The following is a 23,708-nucleotide window of genomic DNA, read 5'->3' as shown; positions in this document are numbered from 1 at the left end:
TTTGCTGGAGCGTCAGTGGGTGTTTTGCTGGAGCGTCAGTGGGTGTTTTGCAGGGGCGTCATTTGGTGTTTTGCTGGAGCGTCAGTGGGTGTTTTGCAGGAGCGTCAGTGGGTTTTTTGCTGGAGTGTCAGTTGGTGTTTTGCAGGAGCGTCAGTTGGTGTTTTGCTGGAGCATCAGTGAGTGTTTTGCCGGAGCGTCAGTGGGTGTTTTGCAGGAGCGTCAGTGGGTGTTTTGCAGGAGCGTCAGTGGGTGTTTTGCTGGAGCGTCAGTGGGTGTTTTGCTGGAGCGTCAGTGGGTGTTTTGCTGGAGCGTCAGTGTGTGTTCTACTGGAGCGTCAGTGGGTGTTTTGCAGGGGTGTCAGTGTGTGTTCTACTGGAGCGTCAGTGGGTGTTTTGCTGGAGCGTCAGTGGGTGTTTTGCAGGGGAGTCAGTGGGTGTTTTGCTGGAGCATCAGTGGGGGTGTTGCTGGAGCGTCAGTGGGTGTTTTGCAGGGGCGTCATTTGGTGTTTTGCAGGGGTGTCAGTGGGTGTTTTGCTGGAGCGTCAGTGGGTGTTTTGCAGGGGAGTCAGTGGGTGTTTTGCAGGGGCGTCATTTGGTGTTTTGCAGGAGCGTCAGTGGGTGTTTTGCAGGAGCGTCAGTGGGTGTTTTGCTGGAGCGTCAGTGGGTGTTTTGCTGGAGCGTCAGTGGGGGTTTTGCTGGAGCGTCAGTGGAGGTTTTGCTGGAGCGTCAGTGGGGGTTTTGCTGGAGCGTCAGTGGGGGTTTTGCTGGAGCGTCAGTGGGGGTTTTGCAGGAGCGTCAGTGGGGTTTTGCTGGAGCGTCAGTGGGTGTTTTGCTGGAGCGTCAGTGGGTGTTTTGCAGGGGCGTCATTTGGTGTTTTGCTGGAGCGTCAGTGGGGGTTTTGCAGGAGCGTCAGTGGGTGTTTTGCAGGAGCATCAGTGGGTGTTTTGCTGGAGCGTCAGTGGGTGTTTTGCTGGAGCGTCAGTGGGGTTTTGCTGGAGCGTCAGTGGGTGTTTTGCAGGAGCGTCAGTGGGGTTTTGCTGGAGCGTCAATGGGGGTTTTGCTGGAGCGTCAGTGGGTGTTTTGCAGGAGCGTCAGTGGGGTTTTGCTGGAGCGTCAGTGTGGGTTTTGCTGGAGCGTCAGTGTGGGTTTTGCTGGAGCGTCAGTGGGGTTTTGCTGGAGCATCAGTGGGGGTTTTGCTGGAGCGTCAGTGGGTGTTTTGCTGGAGCGTCAGTGGGGGTTTTGCTGGAGCGTCAGTGGGGGTTTTGCAGCAGCATCAGCGGTCTCACTCTGCGCCAGGGACCCCTCATTTGCTATGCGGGGGCAGTGCACACCCCATTATTTGGGGCAATTAGTCAGTGACCACCAGATAAATGATCTTACTGATGGGGTGAAACAAATGAGGATGGTTTCCCTCCATGAACAGATGGCAGATCTTCATGGCTCTCTCTGAAGTGTCAGCTCCTGTGCCCAGGGACAATATGTGGATCAGAGTCTGTGATAGGGATCAGCTCAGGTATTTTAATAAGGACGTGAAGAGAGAAGGACAGAAAGATCCAGTCTGTACCTGACACAGCAAGAAGTGACCCGGCAGGTTACAGGAGGACCGGGCGTGGCTGAAATACTCTGCACACACAAGTGTCTCCGGGCCCTCAAGAGTGTCACCCCCTGAACACCCCCAATCCCATCCCCCCCTCACAACCGAAACTGCCATTATTACCCCCAAAACGGTCCCTACCCACAGAGGTGCAACTAATACTGCAGGGGAAGGGCAGCCAACTGGTGTATCTAAGCTGGACATGTACCATACTGCCTGCCAATCGGCTGTATCTAAACATGTGTGATACTGTCAACAGAGCTGTGTATCTAATCCTATCATGTGTGATACTGTCTGCTGAGCTGTGTATCTAATCATGTGTGATACTGTCTGCTGAGCTGTGTATCTAATCATGTGTGATACTGTCTGCTGAGCCTCTGTATCTAATCCTATCATGTGAGATACTGTCTGCTGAGCTGTGTATCTAATCATGTGTGATACTGTCTGCTGAGCTGTGTATCTAATCATGTGTGATACTGTCTGCTGAGCCTCTGTATCTAATCCTATCATGTGAGATACTGTCTGCTGAGCCATGTATATAATCCTATGTGTGATACTGCCTGCCAATCTGCTGCATCTAATCATGTGTGATACTGTCTACAGAGCTGTGTATCTAATCCTATGTGTGATACTGCCTGCCAATCTGCTGTATCTAATCATGTGTGATACTGTCTACAGAGCTGTGTATCTAATCCTATCATGTGTGATACTGTCTGCTGAGCCCTGTATCTAATCCTATCATGTGTGATCCTATCTGCTGAGCTGTGTATCTAATCCTTTCATGTGTGATACTATCTGCTGAGCTGTGTATCTAATCCTATCATGTGTGATACTGTCTACAGAGCTGTGTATCTAATCCTATCATGTGTGATACTATTTGCTGAGCTGTGTATCTAATCCTATCATGTGTGATACTGTCTGCTGAGCCTCTGTATCTAATCCTATCATGTGTAATACTGTATCTAATCCTATCATGTGTGATACTATCTACTGAGCTGTGTATCTAATCCTATCATGTGTGATACTGTCTGCTGAGCCCCTGTATCTAATCCTATCATGTGTGATACTGTCTGCTGAGTCATTGTATCTAATCCTATCATGTGTGATACTGTCTGCTGAGCCGTGTATCTAATCTTATCATGTGTGATACTCTCTGCTGAGCTGTGTATCTAATCCTATCATGTGTGATACTCTCTGCTGAGCTGTGTATATAATCCTATCTTGTGTGATACTGTCTCCTGAGCTGTGTATCTAAGCCTGTCATGTGTGATACTGTCTGCCGAGCTGTGTATCTAATCCTATCATGTGTGATACTCTCTGCTGAGCTGTGTATCTAATCCTACCATGTGTGATACTGCCTGCTGAGCTGTGTATCTAATCCTATCATGTGTGATACTCTCTGCTGAGCTGTGTATCTAAGCCTGTCATGTGTGATACGCCTCAGAGTAGATGTTTCCAGGAATTATCTTTGGATCTTGATACATTGTTGCAATGTGGGATGATACATGGAGGTTGGAGGAAGCTGCTTATTATTCATGAGGAGGAGGAGCCTCTGAGTAGATAAATAAGCAGCTGCTCCAGTTCTGAGGATTAGTGACCTGGGACACTGGAGACAAGAGTATCATAGGACCATGGCGGCACTCTCCCAGAAGAAGACCTGTGGTAAAATCATGGATGACTGGAAGGAATTTATGTGGAACCCAAGGACCCGGGAGTTTATGGGCCGGACAGCAAGCAGCTGGGGTAAGGAGATGCCGGGGCAGCTGGGGTAAGGCGATGCCGGGGCAGCTGGGGTAAAGCGATGCCGGGGCAGCTGGGGTAAGGAGATGCCGGGGCAGCAGGGGTAAGGAGATGCCGGGGCAGCTGGGGTAAGGAGATGCCGGGGCAGCTGGGGTAAGAAGATGCCGGGGCAGCTGGGGTAAGACGATGCCAGGGCAGTAGGGGTAAGAAGATGCCGGGGCAGCAGGGGTAAGGAGATGCCAGGGCAGCTGGGGTAAGGAGATGCCGGGGCAGCTGAAGTCAAGAGATGCCGTGGCAGCAGGGGTAAGGCGATGTCGAGAGAGCTGGGGTAAGGCAATGCCGAGGCAGCTGGGGTAAGGCGATGCCGAGGCAGCTGGGGTAAGGCGGTGCCGGGGCAGCTGGGGTCAAGAGATGCCGTGGCAGCAGAGGTAAGGAGATGCCGGGGCAGCTGAGGTAAGGAGATGCCGGGGCAGCTGGGGTAAGGCGATGTCGGGGCAGCTGGGGTAAGGCGATGTCGGGGCAGCTGGGGTAAGGCGATGCCGGGGCAGCTGGGGTAAGGAGATGCCGAGGCAGCTGGGGTAAGGCGATGCCGAGGCAGCTGGGGTAAGGAGATGCCGGGGCAGCTGGGGTAAGGAGATGCCGGGTGAGGAGATACCAGGGCAGCTGGGGTAAGGAGATGCCAGGGCAATGATAATATACAGGGTAAGGTGCAGAAATGGTGGGTACAGTGGTTACGGTGCAGGAATGAGGGGTACAGTAGGTACAATGCAGGAAAGAGGGGTACAGTGGGTATGGTGCAGGAATGGTTGGTATGGTGCAGGAATGAGGGGTACAGTGGTTACAGGGCAGGAATGGTGGGTACGGTGCCGAAATGGTGGGTGTAGTGGGTACGGTGCAGTTCTGGTTGGTACGGTGCAGGAAGGAGGGATACAGTGTTTAGGTGGAGGAGTGAGGGGTGCAATGGGTAAGGTGCAGGAATGAGGTGTGCAGTGGGTAAGGTGCAAGAATGAGGAGTACAGTGGATACGGTGCAGTAATGGTGGGTGTAGTGGGCAAGGTGCAGGAATGAAGGGTATAGTGGTTACGGTGCAGGAATGAGGGGTACAGTGGGTAAGGTGCAGGAATGAGGGGTACAGTGGGTACGATGCATCTATGAGGGGTACAGTGGGTACGGGGCAGGAATGAGGGGTACAGTGTGGGTATGTGGGGTACAGCGGGTATGGTGGGTACATTGGGGTACAGCAGGTATGGTGGGTATGGTGGGTACAGTGGGTATGGTTTTTATAGTGGGGTACAGCGTGTATGGTAGGTACAATGGGGTACAGTGGGTATATTGGGGTACAGCGGTTATGGTGGGTACAGTGGGGTACAGCGGTTATGGTGGGTACAGTAGGTATGGTGGGTACAGTGGGGTACAGCAGGTATGGTGGGTACAGTGGGTATGGTGGGTAAAGTGGGGTACAGCAGGTATGTTGGGGTACAGCGGGTACGGTGCCGTTATGATGGGTACAGTGGGGTAAAGCGGGTATGGTCGGTACAGAAGGTATAGTGGGTACAGCGGGTATGGTGAAGTCATGATGGGTACAGTGGGGTACAGCAGGTATGGTGGGTACAGCAGGTACAGCAGGTATGATGGGTACAGTGCAGTTATGATGGATACAGTGGGGTACATCGGGTATGGTGGGTACAGTGGGGTACTGCGGGTATGGTGGGTACAGTGGGGTAAAGTGGGTATGGTGGGTATAGTGGGGTACAGTGGGGTATGGTGGGTACAGTGGGGTACAGCAGCTATGGTGGGTACAATGGGGTACAGCATGTATGGTGGGTACAGCGGGTATGGTGGGTACAGCAGGTATGGTGGGTACAGCGGGTATGGTGGGTACAGTGGATATGGTGGGTACAGCGGGTATGGTGGGTACAGTGGGGTATGGTGGGTACAGTGGGGTACAGTGGGTATGCTGGGTACAGGGGTTATAGTGGGTACAGAGGTTATAGTGGGTACAGTGTGTATGGTGGGTACAGCGGGTATGGTGGGTACAGCGGGTATGGTTGATACAGCGGGTATGGTGGGTACAGTGGGTATTTTGGGTACAGCAGGTATGGTGGGTACAGTGGGTATGGTGGGTACAGCGGGTATGGTGGGTACAGGGGTTATAGTGGGTATGGTGGGTACAGCAGGTATGGTGGGTACAGCGGGTATGGTGGGTACAGTGGTTATGGTGGGTACAGTGGTTATGGTGGGTACAGTGGGGTACAGCAGGTATGATGGGTACAGCAGGTATGATGGGTACAGTGGGTATGATGGGTACAGTGGGTATGATGGGTACAGTGGGTATGGTGGGTACAGCGGGTATGGTGGGTACAGTGGTTATGGTGGGGTACAGCAGGTATGATGGGTACAGTGGGTATGATGGGTACAGTGGGTATGGTGGGTACAGCGGGTATGGTGGGTACAGCGGGTACATCTCTATTCTCTGTCTTTCTATTTCTGTCCCTTCCTCTCATTATCCGATGATTAGGAATGATTTAGGGGGAGGGGCCCGGGAATGAATGAAGTTGGGATTAGTAGAGATGAGGGGATTACGTGTGACAGCAGATGTCTCGCTCTAGACATGACCGGGGGTGTCACACACTGGAGATCTCCACATGACCGGCTTCTCTGCTACGGATCCTTTTTAAAGGGAAAACCCCCTCGTCTGTGTGCGGTCTCTGGTCTAGAGTGAGGGGCTCCTGTCTCTTCTCCTATGGGAGATGAAGATGATTTCCTCTCCACGTCTTCTCTATGTGACTGGTCCTGAAGGGTTCTCATCATTGTACAGTCCCAGGGTCTCCCGGTCCTGAAGAGTTCTCATCATTGTACAGTCCCAGGGTCTCCTGGTGCTGAAGAGTTCTCATCATTGTACAGTCCCAGGGTCTCCCGGTTCTGAAGGGTTCTCATCATTGTACAGTCCCAGGGTCTCCCGGTTCTGAAGGGTTCTCATCATTGTACAGTCCCAGGGTCACCCGGTCCTGAAGAGTTCTCATCATTGTACAGTCCCAGGGTCTCCCGGTTCTGAAGGGTTCTCATCATTGTACAGTCCCAGGGTCTCCTGGTCCTGAAGGGTTCTCATCATTGTACAGTCCCAGGGTCTCCCGGTTCTGAAGGGTTCTCATCATTGCACAGTCCCATGGTCTCCCGGTTCTGAAGAGTTCTCATCATTATACAGTCCCAGGGTCTCCTGGTGCTGAAGAGTTCTCATCATTATACAGTCCCAGGGTCTCCTGGTGCTGAAGAGTTCTCATCATTGTACAGTCCCAGGGTCTCCCGGTTCTGACGGGTTCTCATCATTGCACAGTCCCAGGGTCTCCCGGTTCTGAAGAGTTGTCATCATTGTACAGTCCCAGGGTCTCCTGGTCCTGAAGGGTTCTCATCATTGTACAGTCCCAGGGTCTCCCGGTTCTGAAGGGTTCTCATCATTGTACAGTCCCAGGGTCTCCCGGTCCTGAAGGGTTCTCATCATTGTACAGTCCCAGGGTCTCCTGGTGATGAAGAGTTCTCATCATTGTACAGTCCCAGGGTCTCCTGTAGGGTTTATGGTGTCAGTAACAGTTCAGGTACGAGGGATGGTGGAGGGTGAGGCCTCCTTAATTATGGATCTACTACTAATGAATATGGCGTTAATAAGAATAGAATGAGACTCTAGACCTCTGTGAATGTCACTATGAAATTACACTAAAGTCTTCTCTACCTTCAGGATCAGCCCAGGTTGAGGGGCCTTTAACTCTCTAGAATGTCAGGTGTAGTAGAGATTGAATGGAGGGCAAGTCATCCTGAAGAAGGACCTGCTCTGACCATGTTCCTGCCCGCACTGCCCGGGTCTTTCTGCCACACGGGGCTGGGGTGTAATTATGGAACGGCTCTCTTTACTATGAACATATAACATGGTGACTCTACTAACGTCCTTAACCCTTTCCCTCCTGCAGGGCTGATTCTGCTGTTTTACTTTGTGTTTTATGCCTTCCTTACGGCCGTCTTCACGCTCAGCATGTGGGTGATGCTACAGACGATCGATGAATATAATCCAAAATACTCTGATCGGCTCGCTAATCCAGGTAAACCCCCAATGCTTTCCTTCCCCAGGTGCCCAGAGGGATAATGGAGGGTGTAGTCTTTTGCTTCTTCTCTTTATTTGGACTATTACAGGACAAGTGATGAGAAAAGTTGTGGTCTAGGGGAGTTGTGTCCTGGGGCTAGAAGTCAGGGGTGCCCAAAAGCTATTCTGCCGCACCCAGCTACAACTCTGAAGTGAAAAGAAAAGCAAATGTTTTCACCCGCCGGACACCAAGGTCCATATAGTCTGTATTTATCTAAACCAGCAGATATTGGGAGTAGTGAGTAGATAAAAAGTCAAACAGGAGATGTGACCGACCAGAAACAAGCTGCCATTTATTGAGGACCATATGATGTGGTCATGTGGATCCTTCAGCCATGACAGGGTCTTCGTGTGAGGGGGATTCTCCAGCTATGAGAGAGTCTTCATGTGATGTGGATCCTCCAGCCATGTGAGAGTCTTCACGTGATGTGGATCCTCCAGCCATGAGAGAGTCTTCATGTGATGTGGATCCTCCAGACATGAGAGAGTCTTCATGTGATGTGGATCCTCCAGCGATGAGAGAGTCTTCATGTGATGTGGATCCTCTTGCCATCCGAGAGTCTTCGTGTGATGTGGATCCTCCAGCCATGAGAGGATCTTCACGTGATGTGGATCCTCCAGCCATGAGAGGGTCTTCACATGATGTGGATCCTCCAGCCATGCGAGAGTCTTCACGTGATATGGATCCTCCAGCCATGAGATGGTCTTCACGTGATGTGGATCCTCCAGCCATGAGATGGTCTTCACATGATGTGGATCCTCCAGCCATGAGATGGTCTTCTCGTGATGTGGATCCTCCAGCCATGAGATGGTCTTCACGTGATGTGGATACTCCAGCCATGCGAGAGTCTTCATGTGATATGGATCCTCCAGCCATGAGATGGTCTTCACGTGATGTGGATCCTCCAGCCATGAGATGGTCTTCACGTGATGTGGATCCTCCAGCCATGAGATGGTCTTCATGTGATGTGGATCCTCCAGCCATGAGATGGTCTTCACGTGATGTGGATACTCCAGCCATGAGATGGTCTTCACGTGATGTGGATCCTCCAGCCATGAGATGGTCTTCACGTGATGTGGATCCTCCAGCCATGAGATGGTCTTCACGTGATGTGGATCCTCCAGCCATGAGAGGGTCTTCACGTGATGTGGATCCTCCAGTCATGAAAGGGTCTACAAAGCCATAGATCAACAGCTGCCCCACCATTACAACTACACGGCTTGGGGCAGGAAAACGGGCCGCTGTGTGTCTCCATGCTTATGTCCATGTATCTAATGGTAGATAGGATTAGAGGAACTACCACAAACCTTTCAGGGACCTAATGATCTTCCATGTATTTACTTTTTCTTTCTTTTCACCAGGGCTCATGATTCGCCCCAAGCTGGAAACCCTGGAGGTCGTGTATAATGTGACTGCACAAAACGCCAGCTGGGGGGTCTACGTGAATGGTCTTAATTCTGAGCTGGACAGTAAGTGACTTTTTTTACGACTTCCTTTTCTTCTTAGAGATAAGACAATTACATTCTCAGCAGCTTCCGCCATCTCTACATATTTCTAGCGTAGGACGCGTCCATAAAACGGCTGTTACCTCTCTGGGATCCTGCGCCATTCTGTCTCTGTTACACTACTACATACTCCTGCACTTTCTGATTTTGTGCTCTGTTGCTATGCAGCATGATGCTTTCTTCTGGGCTTCTTCTGATGGTCAGGGTCTACAAGCCAATCCCAGCTGGGTCTCACGATCATTGCCTAGTGATTTAGGTTTATCCTTCCTGTGAATTTAGGTCACTTTACTATGGCTCTTGTTTCTGACTACGCTCCTGGTTGACCCTTGGATATTATGCCTGGTACTTGTAGTACTGCCCCTGAATTGACCCTTGGATATTACACCTGGTACCTAGTGCAGCTCCTGTTGACGACCTCCGGCTCCGTTCCTCACCCCACCTCACTCCAACAATGCCACCGCGACCAATCCATGACTATTCTGGGGACCGTGGCCTAGGAATCCTCCTGCAGCAAAGTCTACAACACCTTGCCGGGGTTACGGGTGACAGGGCGTTCCTTAGACTCCGCACCCTAGTCTGGCTTAACAGATTGCGGCTTTGAGAATCCCCGATTCGGTATGTGACCATAACAGGCAAATAATAATCAGATTCTCTTTCTTCTCATGCCCAGTTTATAACAGGTCCGTGCAGGAGGAGAGAGGGACCGTGTGCCCCAATGGGGTGTACAACAAGCAGGACGATACTGGAGATGTGCGAAATTATCCCAAAAAAGCATGCCAGTTCCTAAGGGACAACCTGGGAGAATGTTCTGGTATCGACCCAACATACGGATATTCAAATGGAACGCCCTGTGTGCTCATAAAGATGAACAAGGTGAGTCACCATTTTTTTCACATCAAATTATGTTTTCAACTGAATGCTTACCTCATCTCACCTGTCCGCACGTGCCATCTCCCCTGTCCCCTGGTGCCATCTCCCCTGTCCCCTCGTGCCATCTCCCCTGTCCCCTCCTGCATCTCACCTGTCCCCTCGTGCCATCTCACCTGTCCCCTCGTACCATCTCACCTGTCCGCAAGTGCAATCTCCCCTGTCTCACATTTCAAATCCCCTGTCCACACCGCAACTATTATCTCACCTGTCCGCACGTCACGTCACCTGTCCGCACATCACATATCACCTGTCCGCACGTCACGTCACCTGTACACACATCACATGTCACCTGTCTGCACATCACATATCACGTGTCCACACGTCACATCACGTGTCCACACGTCACATGTCACCTGTCCGCACGTCACATGTCACCTGTCCGCACGTCACGTCACCTGTCCACACATCACATGTCACCTGTCCGCACATCACATATCACCTGTCCGCACGTCATGTCACCTGTACACACATCACATGTCACCTGTCCGCACATCACATGTCACCTGTCCGCACGTCACGTCACCTGTCCACACGTCATGTCACCTGTCCGCACGTCACATGTCACCTGTCCGCACGTCACATGTCACCTGTCCGCACGTCACGTCACCTGTCCACACATCACATGTCACCTGTCCGCACATCACATATCACCTGTCCGCACGTCATGTCACCTGTACACACATCACATGTCACCTGTCCGCACATCACATATCACGTGTCCACACGTCACATCACGTATCCACACGTCACATGTCACCTGTCCACATGTCACCTGTCCGCACGTCACGTCACCTGTCCGCACGTCACATGTCACCTGTCCACACGTCACATGTCACCTGTCCGCACATCACATATCACGTGTCCGCACGTCACAGCTCCCCTGTCCGCACGTGCCATCTCCCCTGTCCCCTCCTGCCATATGCTCTGTCCGCACGTGCCATCTCCCCTGTCTCCTCCTGCCATCTCCCCTGTCCCCTCGTGCCATCTCCCCTGTCCCCTCGTGCCATCTCCCCTGTCCCCTCGTGCTATCTCCCCTGTCCCCACGTACCATCTCCCCTGTCCCCTCCTGCCATCTGCTCTGTCCGCACGTGCCATCTCCCCTGTCCGCACGTGACATCTGCCCTGTCCCCTCGTGCCATCTCCCCTGTCCCCTCGTGCCATCTCCCCTGTCCCCTCGTGCCATCTCCCCTGTCCCCTCGTGCCATCTCACCTGTCCCCTCGTGCCATCTCACCTGTCCCCTCGTGCCATCTCACCTGTCCCCCTGTGCCATCTCAACCTGTCCCCTCGTGCCATCTCCCCTGTCCCCTCGTGCCATCTCCCCTGTCCCCTCGTGCCATCTCACCTGTCCCCTCGTGCCATCTCCCCGTCCCCTCGTGCCATCTCACCCGTCCGCACGTGCCATCTCACCCGTCCCCACGTGCCATCTCACCCGTCCCCACGTGCCATCTCACCCGTCCCCACGTGCCATCTCACCCGTCCCCACGTGCCATCTCACCCGTCCCCACGTGCCATCTCACCCGTCCCCACGTGCCATCTCCCCTGTCCCCTCGTGCCATCTCCCCTGTCCCCTCGTGCCATCTCCCCTGTCCCCTCGTGCCATCTCGCCCGTCCGCATGTGCCATCTCGCCCGTCCCCTCGTGCCATCTCCCCCATCCCCTCGTGTCATCTCCCCCGTCCGCACGTGCCATCTCACCCGTCCCCTCGTGCCATCTCCCCCGTCCCCTCTTGCCATCTCACCTGTCCCCTCTTGCCATCTCACCTGTCCCCCCGTGCCATCTCACCTGTCCCCCCGTGCCATCTCACCTGTCCCCCCGTGCCATCTCAACCTGTCCCCTCGTGCCATCTCAACCCGTCCCCTCGTGCCATCTCCCCTCGTGCCATCTCCCCTGTCCCCTCGTGCCAGCTCACCTGTCCCCTCGTGCCAGCTCACCTGTCCCCACGTGCCATCTCCCCTGTCCCCACGTGCCATCTCCCCTGTCCGCACGTGCCATCTCCCCTGTCCGCACGTGCCATCTCCCCTGTCCGCACGTGCCATCTCCCCTGTCCCCTCCTGCCATCTCCCCTGTCCCCTCGTGCCATCTCCCCTGTCCCCTCGTGCCATCTCCCCTGTCCCCTCGTGCCATCTCCCCTGTCCCCTCGTGCCATCTCCCCTGTCCCCTCGTGCCATCTCACCTGTCCGCACGTACCATCTCCCCTGTCCCCTCGTGCCATCTCCCCTGTCCCCTCGTGCCATCTCCCCTGTCCCCTCGTGCCATCTCCCCTGTCCCCTCGTGCCATCTCACCTGTCCCCTCGTGCCATCTCAACCTGTCCCCTCGTGCCATCTCACCTGTCCCCTCGTGCCATCTCACCTGTCCCCTCGTGCCATCTCCCCGTCCCCTCGTGCCATCTCACCCGTCCGCACGTGCCATCTCACCCGTCCCCACGTGCCATCTCACCCGTCCCCACGTGCCATCTCACCCGTCCCCACGTGCCATCTCCCCTGTCCCCTCGTGCCATCTCCCCTGTCCCCTCGTGCCATCTCCCCGTCTGCACGTGCCATCTCACCCGTCCCCATGTGCCATCTCACACGTCCCCACGTGCCATCTCACCCGTCTGCACGTGCCATCTCCCCTGTCCCCTCGTGCCATCTCCCCTGTCCCCTCGTGCCATCTCCCCTGTCCCCTCGTGCCATCTCCCCTGTCCCCTCGTGCCATCTCCCCGTCTGCACGTGCCATCTCGCCCGTCCGCATGTGCCATCTCGCCCGTCCCCTCGTGCCATCTCACCCGTCCCCTCGTGCCATCTCACCCGTCCCCCCGTGCCATCTCCCCTGTCCCCTCGTGCCATCTCCCCTGTCCCCTCGTGCCATCTCCCCTGTCCCCACGTTCCATCTCACCTGTCCCCACGTGCCATCTCCCCTGTCCGCATGTGCCATCTCACCTCGTGCCATCTCACCTGTCCCCTCGTGCCATCTCACCTGTCCCCTCGTGCCATCTCACCTGTCCCCTCGTGCCATCTCACCTGTCCGCACGTGCCATCTCACCTGTCCGCTCGTGCCATCTCACCTGTCCGCTCGTGCCATCTCCCCTGTCCCCTCGTGCCATCTCCCCTGTCCCCTCGTGCCATCTCCCCTGTCCGCACGTGCCATCTCACCTGTCCCCTCCTGCCATCTCGCCTGTCCGCAGGTGCCATCTCGCCTGTCCGCACGTGCCATCTCACCTGTCCGCACGTGCCATCTCACCTGTCGCACGTGCCATCTCACCTGTTCCCTCATGCCATCTCACCTGTCCGCACGTGCCATCTCACCTGTCCCCTCGTTCCATCTCACCTGTCCCCTCGTGCCATCTCACCTGTCTGCACGTGCCATCTCACCTGTCGCCTCGTGCCATCTCCCCTTTCCGCACGTCACGTCAGCTGTCCGCACGTCACATCTCATCTGTCCGCACGTGTCATCTCCCCTTTCCGCACGTCACATCTCACCTGTCCGCACGTCACATCTCACCTGTCCGCACGTCACATCTCAGCTGTCCGCATGTGTCATCTCCCCTTTCCGCACGTCACATCTCACCTGTCCGCACGTCACATCTCACCTGTCCGCATGTGTCATCTCCCCTTTCCGCACGTCACATCTCACCTGTCCGCACGTGCCATCTCACCTGTCCGCACGTGCCATCTCACCTGTCCGCACGTGCCATCTCACCTGTCCGCACGTGCCATCTCACCTGTCCTCTCGTGCCATCTCCCCTTTCCGCACGTCACATCTCACCTGTCCGCACGTCACATCTCACCTGTCCGCATGTGTCATCTCCCCTGTCCGCACGTCACATCTCACCTGTCCGCACGTCACATCTCACCTGTCCGCATGTGTCCTCTCCCCTTTCCGCACGTCACATCTCACCTGTCCGCACGTCACATCTCACCTGTCCGCATGTGTCATCTCCCCTGTCCGCACGTCACATCTCACCTGTCCGCACGTCACATCTCACCTGTCCGCACGTCACATCTCACCTGTCCGCATGTGTCCTCTCCCCTTTCCGCACGTCACATCTCACCTGTCCGCACGTCACATCTCACCTGTCCGCATGTGTCCTCTCCCCTTTCCGCACGTCACATCTCACCTGTCCGCACGTCACATCTCACCTGTCCGCACGTTACATCTCACCTGTCCGCATGTGTCATCTCCCCTTTCCGCACGTCACATCTCACCTGTCCGCACGTCACATCTCACCTGTCCGCACGTCACATCTCACCTGTCCGCACGTCACATCTCACCTCTCCGCACGTCACATCTCACCTGTCCGCATGTGTCATCTCCCCTTTCCGCACATCACATCTCACCTGTCCGCACGTCACATCTCACCTGTCCGCACAATCTCACTTTACTCTTAAACCCCAGTCCTACATGAAGGTCTCTGTGTCTCTTTCTGCAGGTGATACATTTCCTTCCTGCGCCGGTTACGGATCTGTCTAACGCTTCCATCACCATCACTTGTTCTGGGAGGGTAAGTGTGCAGACGTCTCAGGTGGATGATAACGTTCTGTCTTCTTTTTATGAGTCTCAGACTCTTTCTCTTTATTATCTTTAGAAGCTAAAAAGTGAAATAAATGAGGCAGAGTTCAAAGGAGACCCTATAGACCTATATATATATATATATATATATATATATATATATATATATATATATATATATATAGGCTTATCTTAGATAAATAAACTCCATTCACCCCACCGCCTCCAAGAGCTGCACATATTCAAGCTTAGATCCCCTGCTTGCACTTTACTCTTGGCTGAGCTTCCCCATATAGGATTGTAGGATCTGTGTGTCATTATATAGTGTATAGGTGATGTATCATGTCTCTGGGTGTCGGTATATAGTGTATAGATGATGTGCCAGGTCTCGGGGTGTCATTATATAGTGTGTAGGTAATGTGCCATGTCTCGTGTGTCGTTATATAGTGTATAGGTGATGTGCCAGGTCTCATGTGTCATTATATAATGCTTAGGTGATGAGTCAGGTCTCATGTGTCATTATATAATGTATAGGTGATGTGCCATGTCTCAGGTGTCGTTATAAAATGTATAGGTGATGTATCAGGTCTCGGTGTGTCATTATATAATGTATAGGTGATGTGTCAGGTCTCTGTGTGTCGTTATGTAATATATAGGTGATGTGTCAGGTCTCGGTGTGATGTTATATAGTGTATAAGTGAAGTGCCAGGTCACGGTGTGTCGTTATAAAATGTATAGGTGATGTACCAGGTCTCGGTGTGTTGTTATATAATATATAGGTGATTTTCCCCGTTGTCTGTGTTTTGTTATATAGTGTATAGGTGATGTGTCAGGTATCTGTGTGTTGTTATATAATGTATAGATGATGTCAGGTCTCTGTATGTAATTGTATAATGTATAGGTGATGTGTCAGGTGTCTGTGTGTTGTTATATAATTTTTAGGTGATGTGCCAGGTCTCGTGTGTTTTTATAATGTATAGATGATGTGCCATGTCTCTGTGTGTCATTATATAATGTATAGGTGATGTGTCAGGTCTCATTTGCTGTTATATAGTGTATAGGTGATGTACCAGGTCTCAGTGTCTTGTTACATAGTGTATAGGTGATGTGCCATATCTCGTTTGTTGTTATATTGTGTATAGGTGATGTGTCAGGTCTCGTGTGTCATTATATAATGTATAGGTGATGTGTCAGGTCTCATGTGTCATTATATAGTGTATAGGTGGTGGGTCAGCTCTCTGTGTGTCGTTATATAATGTATAGGTGATGCGTCAGGTCTCGTGTGTAATTATATAATGTATAGGTGATGTGTCAAGTCCTGTGTGTCATTATATAGTGTATAGGTGATGGGTCAGCTCTCTGTGTCGTCATATAATGTATAAGTGATGTGTCAGGTCTCAGTGTCTTGTTATATAATGTATAGATGATGTGTCAGGTCTCGGTGCATTGTTATATCGTGTATAGGTGATGTTTCAGGTCTCGTGTGTCATTATATAGTGGACAGGTGATGCATCAGGTCTCATGTGTCATTATATAATGTTTAGGTGATGTGTCAGGTCTCTGTGTGTCATTATATAGTGTATAGGTGATGTGTCAGGTCTCTGTGTATCATTATATAGTGTATAGGTGATGTGTCAGGTCTCTGTGTGTCATTATATAATGTTTAGGTGATGCGTCAGGTCTCATGTGTCGTTATATAATGTTTAGGTGATGTGTCAGGTCTCGGTGTGTCATTATATAGTGTATAGGTGATGTGTCAGGTCTCGTGTGTCATTATATAGTGTATAGGTGATGGGTCAGCTCTCTGTGTCGTCATATAATGTATAAGTGATGTGTCAGGTCTCAGTGTCTTGTTATATAATGTATAGATGATGTGTCAGGTCTCGGTGCATTGTTATATCGTGTATAGGTGATGTTTCAGGTCTCGTGTGTCGTTATATAGTGTACAGGTGATGCATCAGGTCTCATGTGTCATTATATAATGTTTAGGTGATGTGTCAGGTCTCTGTGTGTCATTATATAGTGTATAGGTGATGTGTCAGGTCTCTGTGTATCATTATATAGTGTATAGGTGATGTGTCAGGTCTCTGTGTGTCATTATATAATGTTTAGGTGATGCGTCAGGTCTCATGTGTCGTTATATAATGTTTAGGTGATGTGTCAGGTCTCGGTGTGTCATTATATAGTGTATAGGTGATGTGTCAGGTCTCGGTGTGTCATTATATAGTGTATAGGTGATGCGTCAGGTCTCGTGTGTCGATATATAATGTTTAGGTGATGTGTCAGGTCTCGGTGTGTCATTATATAATGTTTAGGTGATGAGTCAGGTCTCATGTGTCGTTATATAATGTTTAGGTGATGTGTCAGGTCTCTGTGTGTCATTATATAGTGTATAGGTGATGCATCAGGTCTCGTGTGTCGTTATATAGTGTATAGGTGATGTGTCAGGTCTCGGTGTGTCATTATATAATGTTTAGGTGATGTGTCAGGTCTCTGTGTGTCGTTATATAATGTTTAGGTGATGTGTCAGGTCTTTGTGTATCATTATATAATGTTTAGGTGATGTGTCAGGTCTCGGTGTGCCATTATATAATGTTTAGGTGATCTGTCAGGTCTCGGTGTGTCATTATATAGTGTATAGGTGATGTGTCAGGTCTTTGTGTATCATTATATAATGTTTAGGTGATGCGTCAGGTCTCGGTGTGTCATTATATAGTGTATAGGTGGTGTCAGGTCTCATGTGTCGTTATATAATGTTTCGGTGATGTGTCAGGTCTCGGTGTGTCATTATATAATGTTTAGGTGATGTGTCAGGTCTCGTGTGTCATTATATAATGTTTAGGTGATCTGTCAGGTCTTTGTGTATCATTATATAGTGTATAGGTGATGTGTCAGGTCTTTGTGTATCATTATATAATGTTTAGGTGATGCGTCAGGTCGCGGTGTGCCATTATATAGTTTATAGGTGATGTGTCATGTCTATGTCAGTCCTTGGCACTGCTTGCTCTCCTGCGTCCACAGTCGGAGGACTATAGATGATAAACAGGTGTCGACATGGTGTGACAGGGGGAGCAGTGCGCTCGCTGTAGACCTTCTGTGTCTTCATCTCCTCAGGAATGGACTTCACACATCTCGTAACTTCTTGTCATTTTCCAGAATGAAGAGAATGACCGTCTCCTGGGCAGCAAGGTCTATTTCCCAAGTCTCAGCAATAACAACGTGGGGACCATTGACCTCAAATATTTTCCATATTACGGGAAAAAAGCCCAGGTGAGATTATGCTCCGGACCTCATCAGACATCACTCATTCCTGGAGACATCTGTCCTTCTCCAGAGACCTGGGAATGAGCCCCTCACATCCAGCACATTCATTGTTCCAAGCCCCCAGACTCATATTTGACCAGCTAGTTGGAAAGTTTAGTGTAGCCACACGTTCATGGTCCGAGCCCCTCCGACCTCCCCCACCATTTCTTTGAAGCATTATTTAACTGATATGAAACCTTATGACGGGATGGGGTCAGATGGATAATCCTGGTAGACGAGACTAACGGGACCTCAAATCAGCACCTTTTAGTTCTGTCGATATTTTAGCCTCGGCTCCCACTTGTTCCACATTGTGGTGTTCACATTTTGTGCAGTAAAAATATGTCATCGAAAACACACAACATGAAAAAGAAATGTCTATCCTCACTGGAAGTAGCAGAGCTCTGAGACCCCCATAGACGACCCCCCAGGCCATGTCTCTCTGGTCTCTCTTTCCACTAGTTCCTTCACAGTTCTGCTACAGAGGACGGGAATCATTGGGCTCCTTAGAAAGGCATATATATATATATACAGTAAGTCACCCCCAGGTATACAGTGACGCACACAGGTCCATGACCCCTCATCTCCGAAGCCTTCAGGTGGTGGAGCTGCTCGTGGTCATAGTCATTTTCTCTGGGTGAATATTCTGTATTCCTGTTTGCCAGTTCTAGTCTTTGGGTTCAGACTCAATTTCTCAGTAACGGGTGAGAAGTTGTCGGAGATGTTGGGGGTTGTAGTTAGTGTGTTGACCACTTCACCAAAATCTCCTGACCCGTCTCAATCTGGTTCCTTTGATGTTCTTCTGAAGAATCTTCTCTTCTCCCCACAGAATAACTACACTCAGCCATTTGTGGCTGTAAAGTTTCTGAATGTGACTCGTGGCGTTGATCACAACGTGGAGTGTCGGGTCTACGCCGCCAACATCAACAATCAGGACGAGCGGGACAAGTTCCAAGGACGAGTGATCTTCAGATTGAGGATTGACTCCTAGACACGGGTCCCCTCCAGATGACGTCGCTTCCTAACCGACAACTTGACATCCGAGGTGCAAATCTCCACTCCAGAACCTGCCGTGGCCACCGAGGCCTCATTATAACGGATACAGACGTCTCATGTTTTATAGGATTTTATTCTGTCTAAATTCTGACCAAACGTTTTCTATTTTTACCAATCCTTCCCCTCCTCCATCTGTGTATACGGACCCTGCCCCCGCTACCATCATGTATATAAATGTGTGTATATAATATATTTAATGTAAGACCATTAGAATTGTGGGGTTCTTATCAATAAAGATGAGTTTTGGTTTTCTAATCTCTTCGAGGCGCAACTTCCCTTCACAAAGTCCAGATATGTTCATTGCTTGTTCTGCTTAACCACTCGCCGTCCGAATATTAGTGGCCAACTGACCATGCAGCAGAATTTTATAAATAACTGTGTAACACTGGGGGGCAACAGCAGTGCCACCATAACGGTGATGGCAGCAGTGCCCCCATAACAGTGACAGCTGCAGTGGTCCCATAACGGTGACAGCAGGAGTGCCCCCGTGACAGCAGGAGTGCCCCCATAGCTGTGACAGCAGCAGTGCACCCCCCCCATAACAATCACATCCTCAGTGCCCCATAACAGTGACATCTAGAGTGCCCCATAATGGTGAAAGCCACAGTGCCCTCCACAACAGTAACAGCCACAGTGCTATCTATAACAATGACATCCACAGTGCTTCAAACTAATAACATCCACATTGCCCCGAAAACAATGACATCCCCAGTCCCCCCAATAACAGTGACAGCGCCCCCATAACCTTGACAACATCAGTGCCCTATAGCAGTGGCAGCCACAGACCCTCCAATAACAGTGGCAGCCGCAGACCCTCCAATAACGGTGGCAGCCGCAGACCCTCCAATAACGGTGGCAGCCGCAGACCCTCCAATAACGGTGGCAGCCGCAGACCCTCCAATAACGGTGGCAGCCGCAGACCCTCCAATAACGGTGGCAGCCGCAGACCCTCCAATAACGGTGGCAGCCGCAGACCCTCCAATAACGGTGGCAGCCGCAGACCCTCCAATAACGGTGGCAGCCGCAGACCCTCCAATAACGGTGGCAGCCGCAGACCCTCCAATAACGGTGGCAGCCGCAGACCCTCCAATAACGGTGGCAGCCGCAGACCCTCCAATAACGGTGGCAGCCGCAGACCCTCCAATAACGGTGACAGCCGCAGACCCTCCAATAACGGTGGCAGCCGCAGACCCTCCAATAACGGTGGCAGCCGCAGACCCTCCAATAACGGTGGCAGCCGCAGACCCTCCAATAACGGTGGCAGCCGCAGACCCTCCAATAACGGTGGCAGCCGCAGACCCTCCAATAACGGTGACAGCCGCAGACCCTCCAATAACGGTGGCAGCCGCAGACCCTCCAACAACGGTGGCAGCCGCAGACCCTCCAACAACGGTGGCAGCCGCAGACCCTCCAATAACGGTGGCAGCCGCAGACCCTCCAATAACGGTGGCAGCCGCAGACCCTCCAATAACGGTGGCAGCCGCAGACCCTCCAATAACGGTGGCAGCCGCAGACCCTCCAATAACGGTGGCAGCCGCAGACCCTCCAATAACGGTGGCAGCCGCAGACCCTCCAATAACGGTGGCAGCCGCAGACCCTCCAATAACGGTGGCAGCCGCAGACCCTCCAATAACGGTGGCAGCCGCAGACCCTCCAATAACGGTGGCAGCCGCAGACCCTCCAATAACGGTGACAGCCGCAGACCCTCCAATAACGGTGGCAGCCGCAGACCCTCCAATAACGGTGGCAGCCGCAGACCCTCCAATAACGGTGGCAGCCGCAGACCCTCCAATAACGGTGGCAGCCGCAGACCCTCCAATAACGGTGGCAGCCGCAGACCCTCCAATAACGGTGGCAGCCGCAGACCCTCCAATAACGGTGGCAGCCGCAGACCCTCCAATAACGGTGGCAGCCGCAGACCCTCCAATAACGGTGGCAGCCGCAGACCCTCCAATAACGGTGGCAGCCGCAGACCCTCCAATAACGGTGACAGCCGCAGACCCTCCAATAACGGTGGCAGCCGCAGACCCCCCAATAACAGTGGCAGCCACAGAATAAGGAGTCGTGCACTACTAGAATATAGTTTGCCAAAGGCATAGAAAAAGACATTTTATTTGACAATACAGGTTACATATATAAAAGTAGACTACAAATCAGACAACTGTATACCTCCAGATAACGTAGGAGAACACGGAGGAACCACTCCTATATAGCACAGTAAAGGGAAGAAAAAAACTTCCAGCAGAAGATGTAGTGTGAACGGTTACTGAGACAGAGGTAAATGGCAATGAATGAAACGAAGCACGAGGCCAAGACACGGTATCTAAGTAGGTCGTATCACAGGCACAGCCAGGCTCATAGTAACGTTAATAAGACGCAAAGTACGAGATAGGCATTATCAGTAACACAAGTCATGCTTACATGTATACAAAGCGTCAAACAGTAAGTTCAGAGGTCGCTAAGCCTAAATGAGGCACACACAGATCTTCCCAGAGTATAGATATAAGTATGAGAACTACTACATCAATATAGGGCACAGCAAGTGACATTACTAACCCATGTGGTTCCTGTGATCCTTTCCAAGTGCGGAGTGACCCCAACGTGCGTTTCGCGTGGATGGCTTTTTCAAGGGGTTATACCTGTTAGTCCTACCGCTTTAAATACATTGAGTAGTTTGATCAGCTGGTCTATACAGGCCAATGGGATATACACGGCCGTGCCTGTCAGATCGAGGCATCGCGAGACTCGCGCACCTGACCCGACTACGCATGCGCGGCTCCGGAAACCACGCACGCGCAGAGGGGTACAGTCGGCAGACAGAGCGAGAGGCAGGGATGACACGTGCGACAGGCAGGGCCGATAAATAACATCACAAGGTAAGAAGTAGATTCAATACGAGTCACAGAGATTCAGCGAGTTCTAGTACTGCGGGATCTCAGACGATTGGCCGTTTATTTGGAAAAAGTGTTTCAGAAGACAATTGTCCACAAGATTCCTACTGGGATAGATCGTGCCGAAGTAAAAACGTAAAACGATACCTGAAACCAAAATCCTAACAAATGACTCATATTCAGATGAACACAAATGTGCAGTGATGAGTAAATAAGCGCAGTAAAGTGATACGAGGTTATTGTAAGGTGATAATAATAACAACATAAAACAACAAATAAATAGGAATATAAATCTACACAGATATAGAATATATAGTGCACAATAAGGGGGAAACACGCCATGTTATAGTAACATTTGTCTTATAGTTTAGGGATAAGATGATGAATTTACTCAGCAATAAAAAAGTGACAAAAATTATTACATCAATATTTGTTATATAATAAAGATAAATAACAAGTGGAACGTGATGTAAATGACATTAAAGTATCATCTTGTCAATTGCATATTCTAAGTCTGTACTCACCGGAATATGGAACAGGCAAAAAATGTGTATTATATCAAATAAGTGATCCCTCGGCGCGTGGACAGACTTGAGTCCAGAGCAGATCCGCGTTATGGGAGTTGGAAGTCCCACATCATCAAGACGGATATTTGTGGTCCCAGAAGTGCCGATCCCAGGCCGATATAGATGTGCATGATCACTAAACCATGATGGAAGACTAAACGGAGAGAAATGGTAGATGACTGGACATACAGTCCAAAAACACAAGTAAAAATGATGGCGGGAAAGTTACAAAAAAGAGGCAAAACTGAGTGTCTCGTTCAGACCAACAGGGGCCATTGTTCCCAGGGCGAGGATCCACCTACACGCCCTCTGAGCCAGTAATGTCTTGACGTCCCCTCCTCTCATACCACAGACCATCCTGTCTATGCCCCATGCCTTGAATGATTTTGGGTCACAGACATGGTGGGTTTTAAAATGTCTGGGGATTGTTTTGAGCAATGTAAGATCTTCACTTTCCCTCGCAGCGATTATGTCACGCACATGCTCCCTAATCCTAATCCGCAGTTGTCTTGATGTCAGGCCAATATACACTTTTGCGCAGCCGCACGTGGCGTAGTATATAACATTCATTGTACTGCAGGATATGTAATATCGGATCTTAAACTCTCTATAATGTCCAAGAAATCCACTCGATGCTTATCAAAGACATAAGTTCATTTTATATTCAAATCGTTAGTGTTTAGACATTGCATGAATTGTGTAAGTTCAGTCTCTGTCCCCGGCCAGACAAATAGAACATCGTCTATATATCGCATCCAGCACTGCACATGGTCGACGGCGTGCGCACCGTCACCGAGGAAAACCTGCCTCTCCCAGAGGCCGAGAAACAGGTTCGCATATGACGGCGCACACGCCGCCCCCATGGCCGTGCACTGTTTTTGTAAATAAAATGCATCCTTGAAAACAAAAAAATTGTGCATCAAGACGTATTCTAATAATTCCACAAGCAGTTCACAAATCGGGCCGCCCCAGCTGCTCATTCCCAGAAAGAGGCGCACAGCATTGATCCCATCGCTGTGTCGGATGCTGGTGATTCGATGTCAGCTGTCACCAGAAGCATGTCGGCATCCAGAGTAACACTCCACCATAGGTTTTAAGTAGTGGTCAATGAACCTGCAGATGGGATCGCAGAGTCCTCCAATCCCCGATACTATAGGGCGTCCCGGGGGATCTGTCATGCTCCTATGGACCTTCGGCAGAAAATACACAGTAGGGATCTTTGAATATTGAACCATTAGACCGGAGAGTATGTCTTTAGGAATTATGCCTTTCTCAAACGCTAGGTTAAGGATCTTCGATGGTTCGACTGAGAACTTGCTGACTGGATTGTATGTTAACTTTTGATATGTACCTTTATCCCTCAGTTGTCTATAGGCCTCTTTTTCATATTTATCAGTTGGCCATATCACGATGTTCCCACTTTTGTCCGCCGCCTTATAAATCACCTCCTCATATCCTTTTAGTTCTTTTAATGCATGACGTTGACTTTTGGATAAATTGTC

General features: G+C 51.0%; 1 protein-coding gene across 1 annotated transcript; it reads left to right on the top strand.

The window, feature by feature from the left end:
* The first annotated feature begins 3,205 nt into the window (after window positions 1-3,205).
* LOC142683504 (sodium/potassium-transporting ATPase subunit beta-2-like) lies at window positions 3,206-18,946 on the top strand. The gene is made up of 7 exons (XM_075847379.1): window positions 3,206-3,336; window positions 7,296-7,424; window positions 8,828-8,935; window positions 9,642-9,844; window positions 14,311-14,382; window positions 17,547-17,660; window positions 18,523-18,946. Exons 1-7 carry the CDS (start codon window positions 3,225-3,227, stop codon window positions 18,682-18,684), a joined length of 900 nt encoding a protein of 299 aa, XP_075703494.1. The 5' UTR covers window positions 3,206-3,224; the 3' UTR covers window positions 18,685-18,946.
* Window positions 18,947-23,708: the final 4,762 nt, after the last annotated feature.

This window comes from Rhinoderma darwinii, assembly GCF_050947455.1.
Source record: "Rhinoderma darwinii isolate aRhiDar2 chromosome 3 unlocalized genomic scaffold, aRhiDar2.hap1 SUPER_3_unloc_3, whole genome shotgun sequence".
Lineage (NCBI taxonomy): Eukaryota > Metazoa > Chordata > Amphibia > Anura > Rhinodermatidae > Rhinoderma > Rhinoderma darwinii.
This window is presented reverse-complemented; position numbering and strand designations above follow the sequence as displayed.

What these genes read in the sequence shown, in the direction of transcription:
- LOC142683504 (XM_075847379.1), top strand. Translation starts at nt 3,225, where the DNA reads ATGGCGGCACTCTCCCAGAAGAAGACCTGTGGTAAAATCATGGATGAC. An exon ending in TGCTCATAAAGATGAACAAG is followed by an intron (nt 9,845 to 14,310) that starts GTGAGTCACCAT and finishes CTCTTTCTGCAG; the next exon opens with GTGATACATTTCCTTCCTGC. An exon ending in ATTACGGGAAAAAAGCCCAG is followed by an intron (nt 17,661 to 18,522) that starts GTGAGATTATGC and finishes TTCTCCCCACAG; the next exon opens with AATAACTACACTCAGCCATT.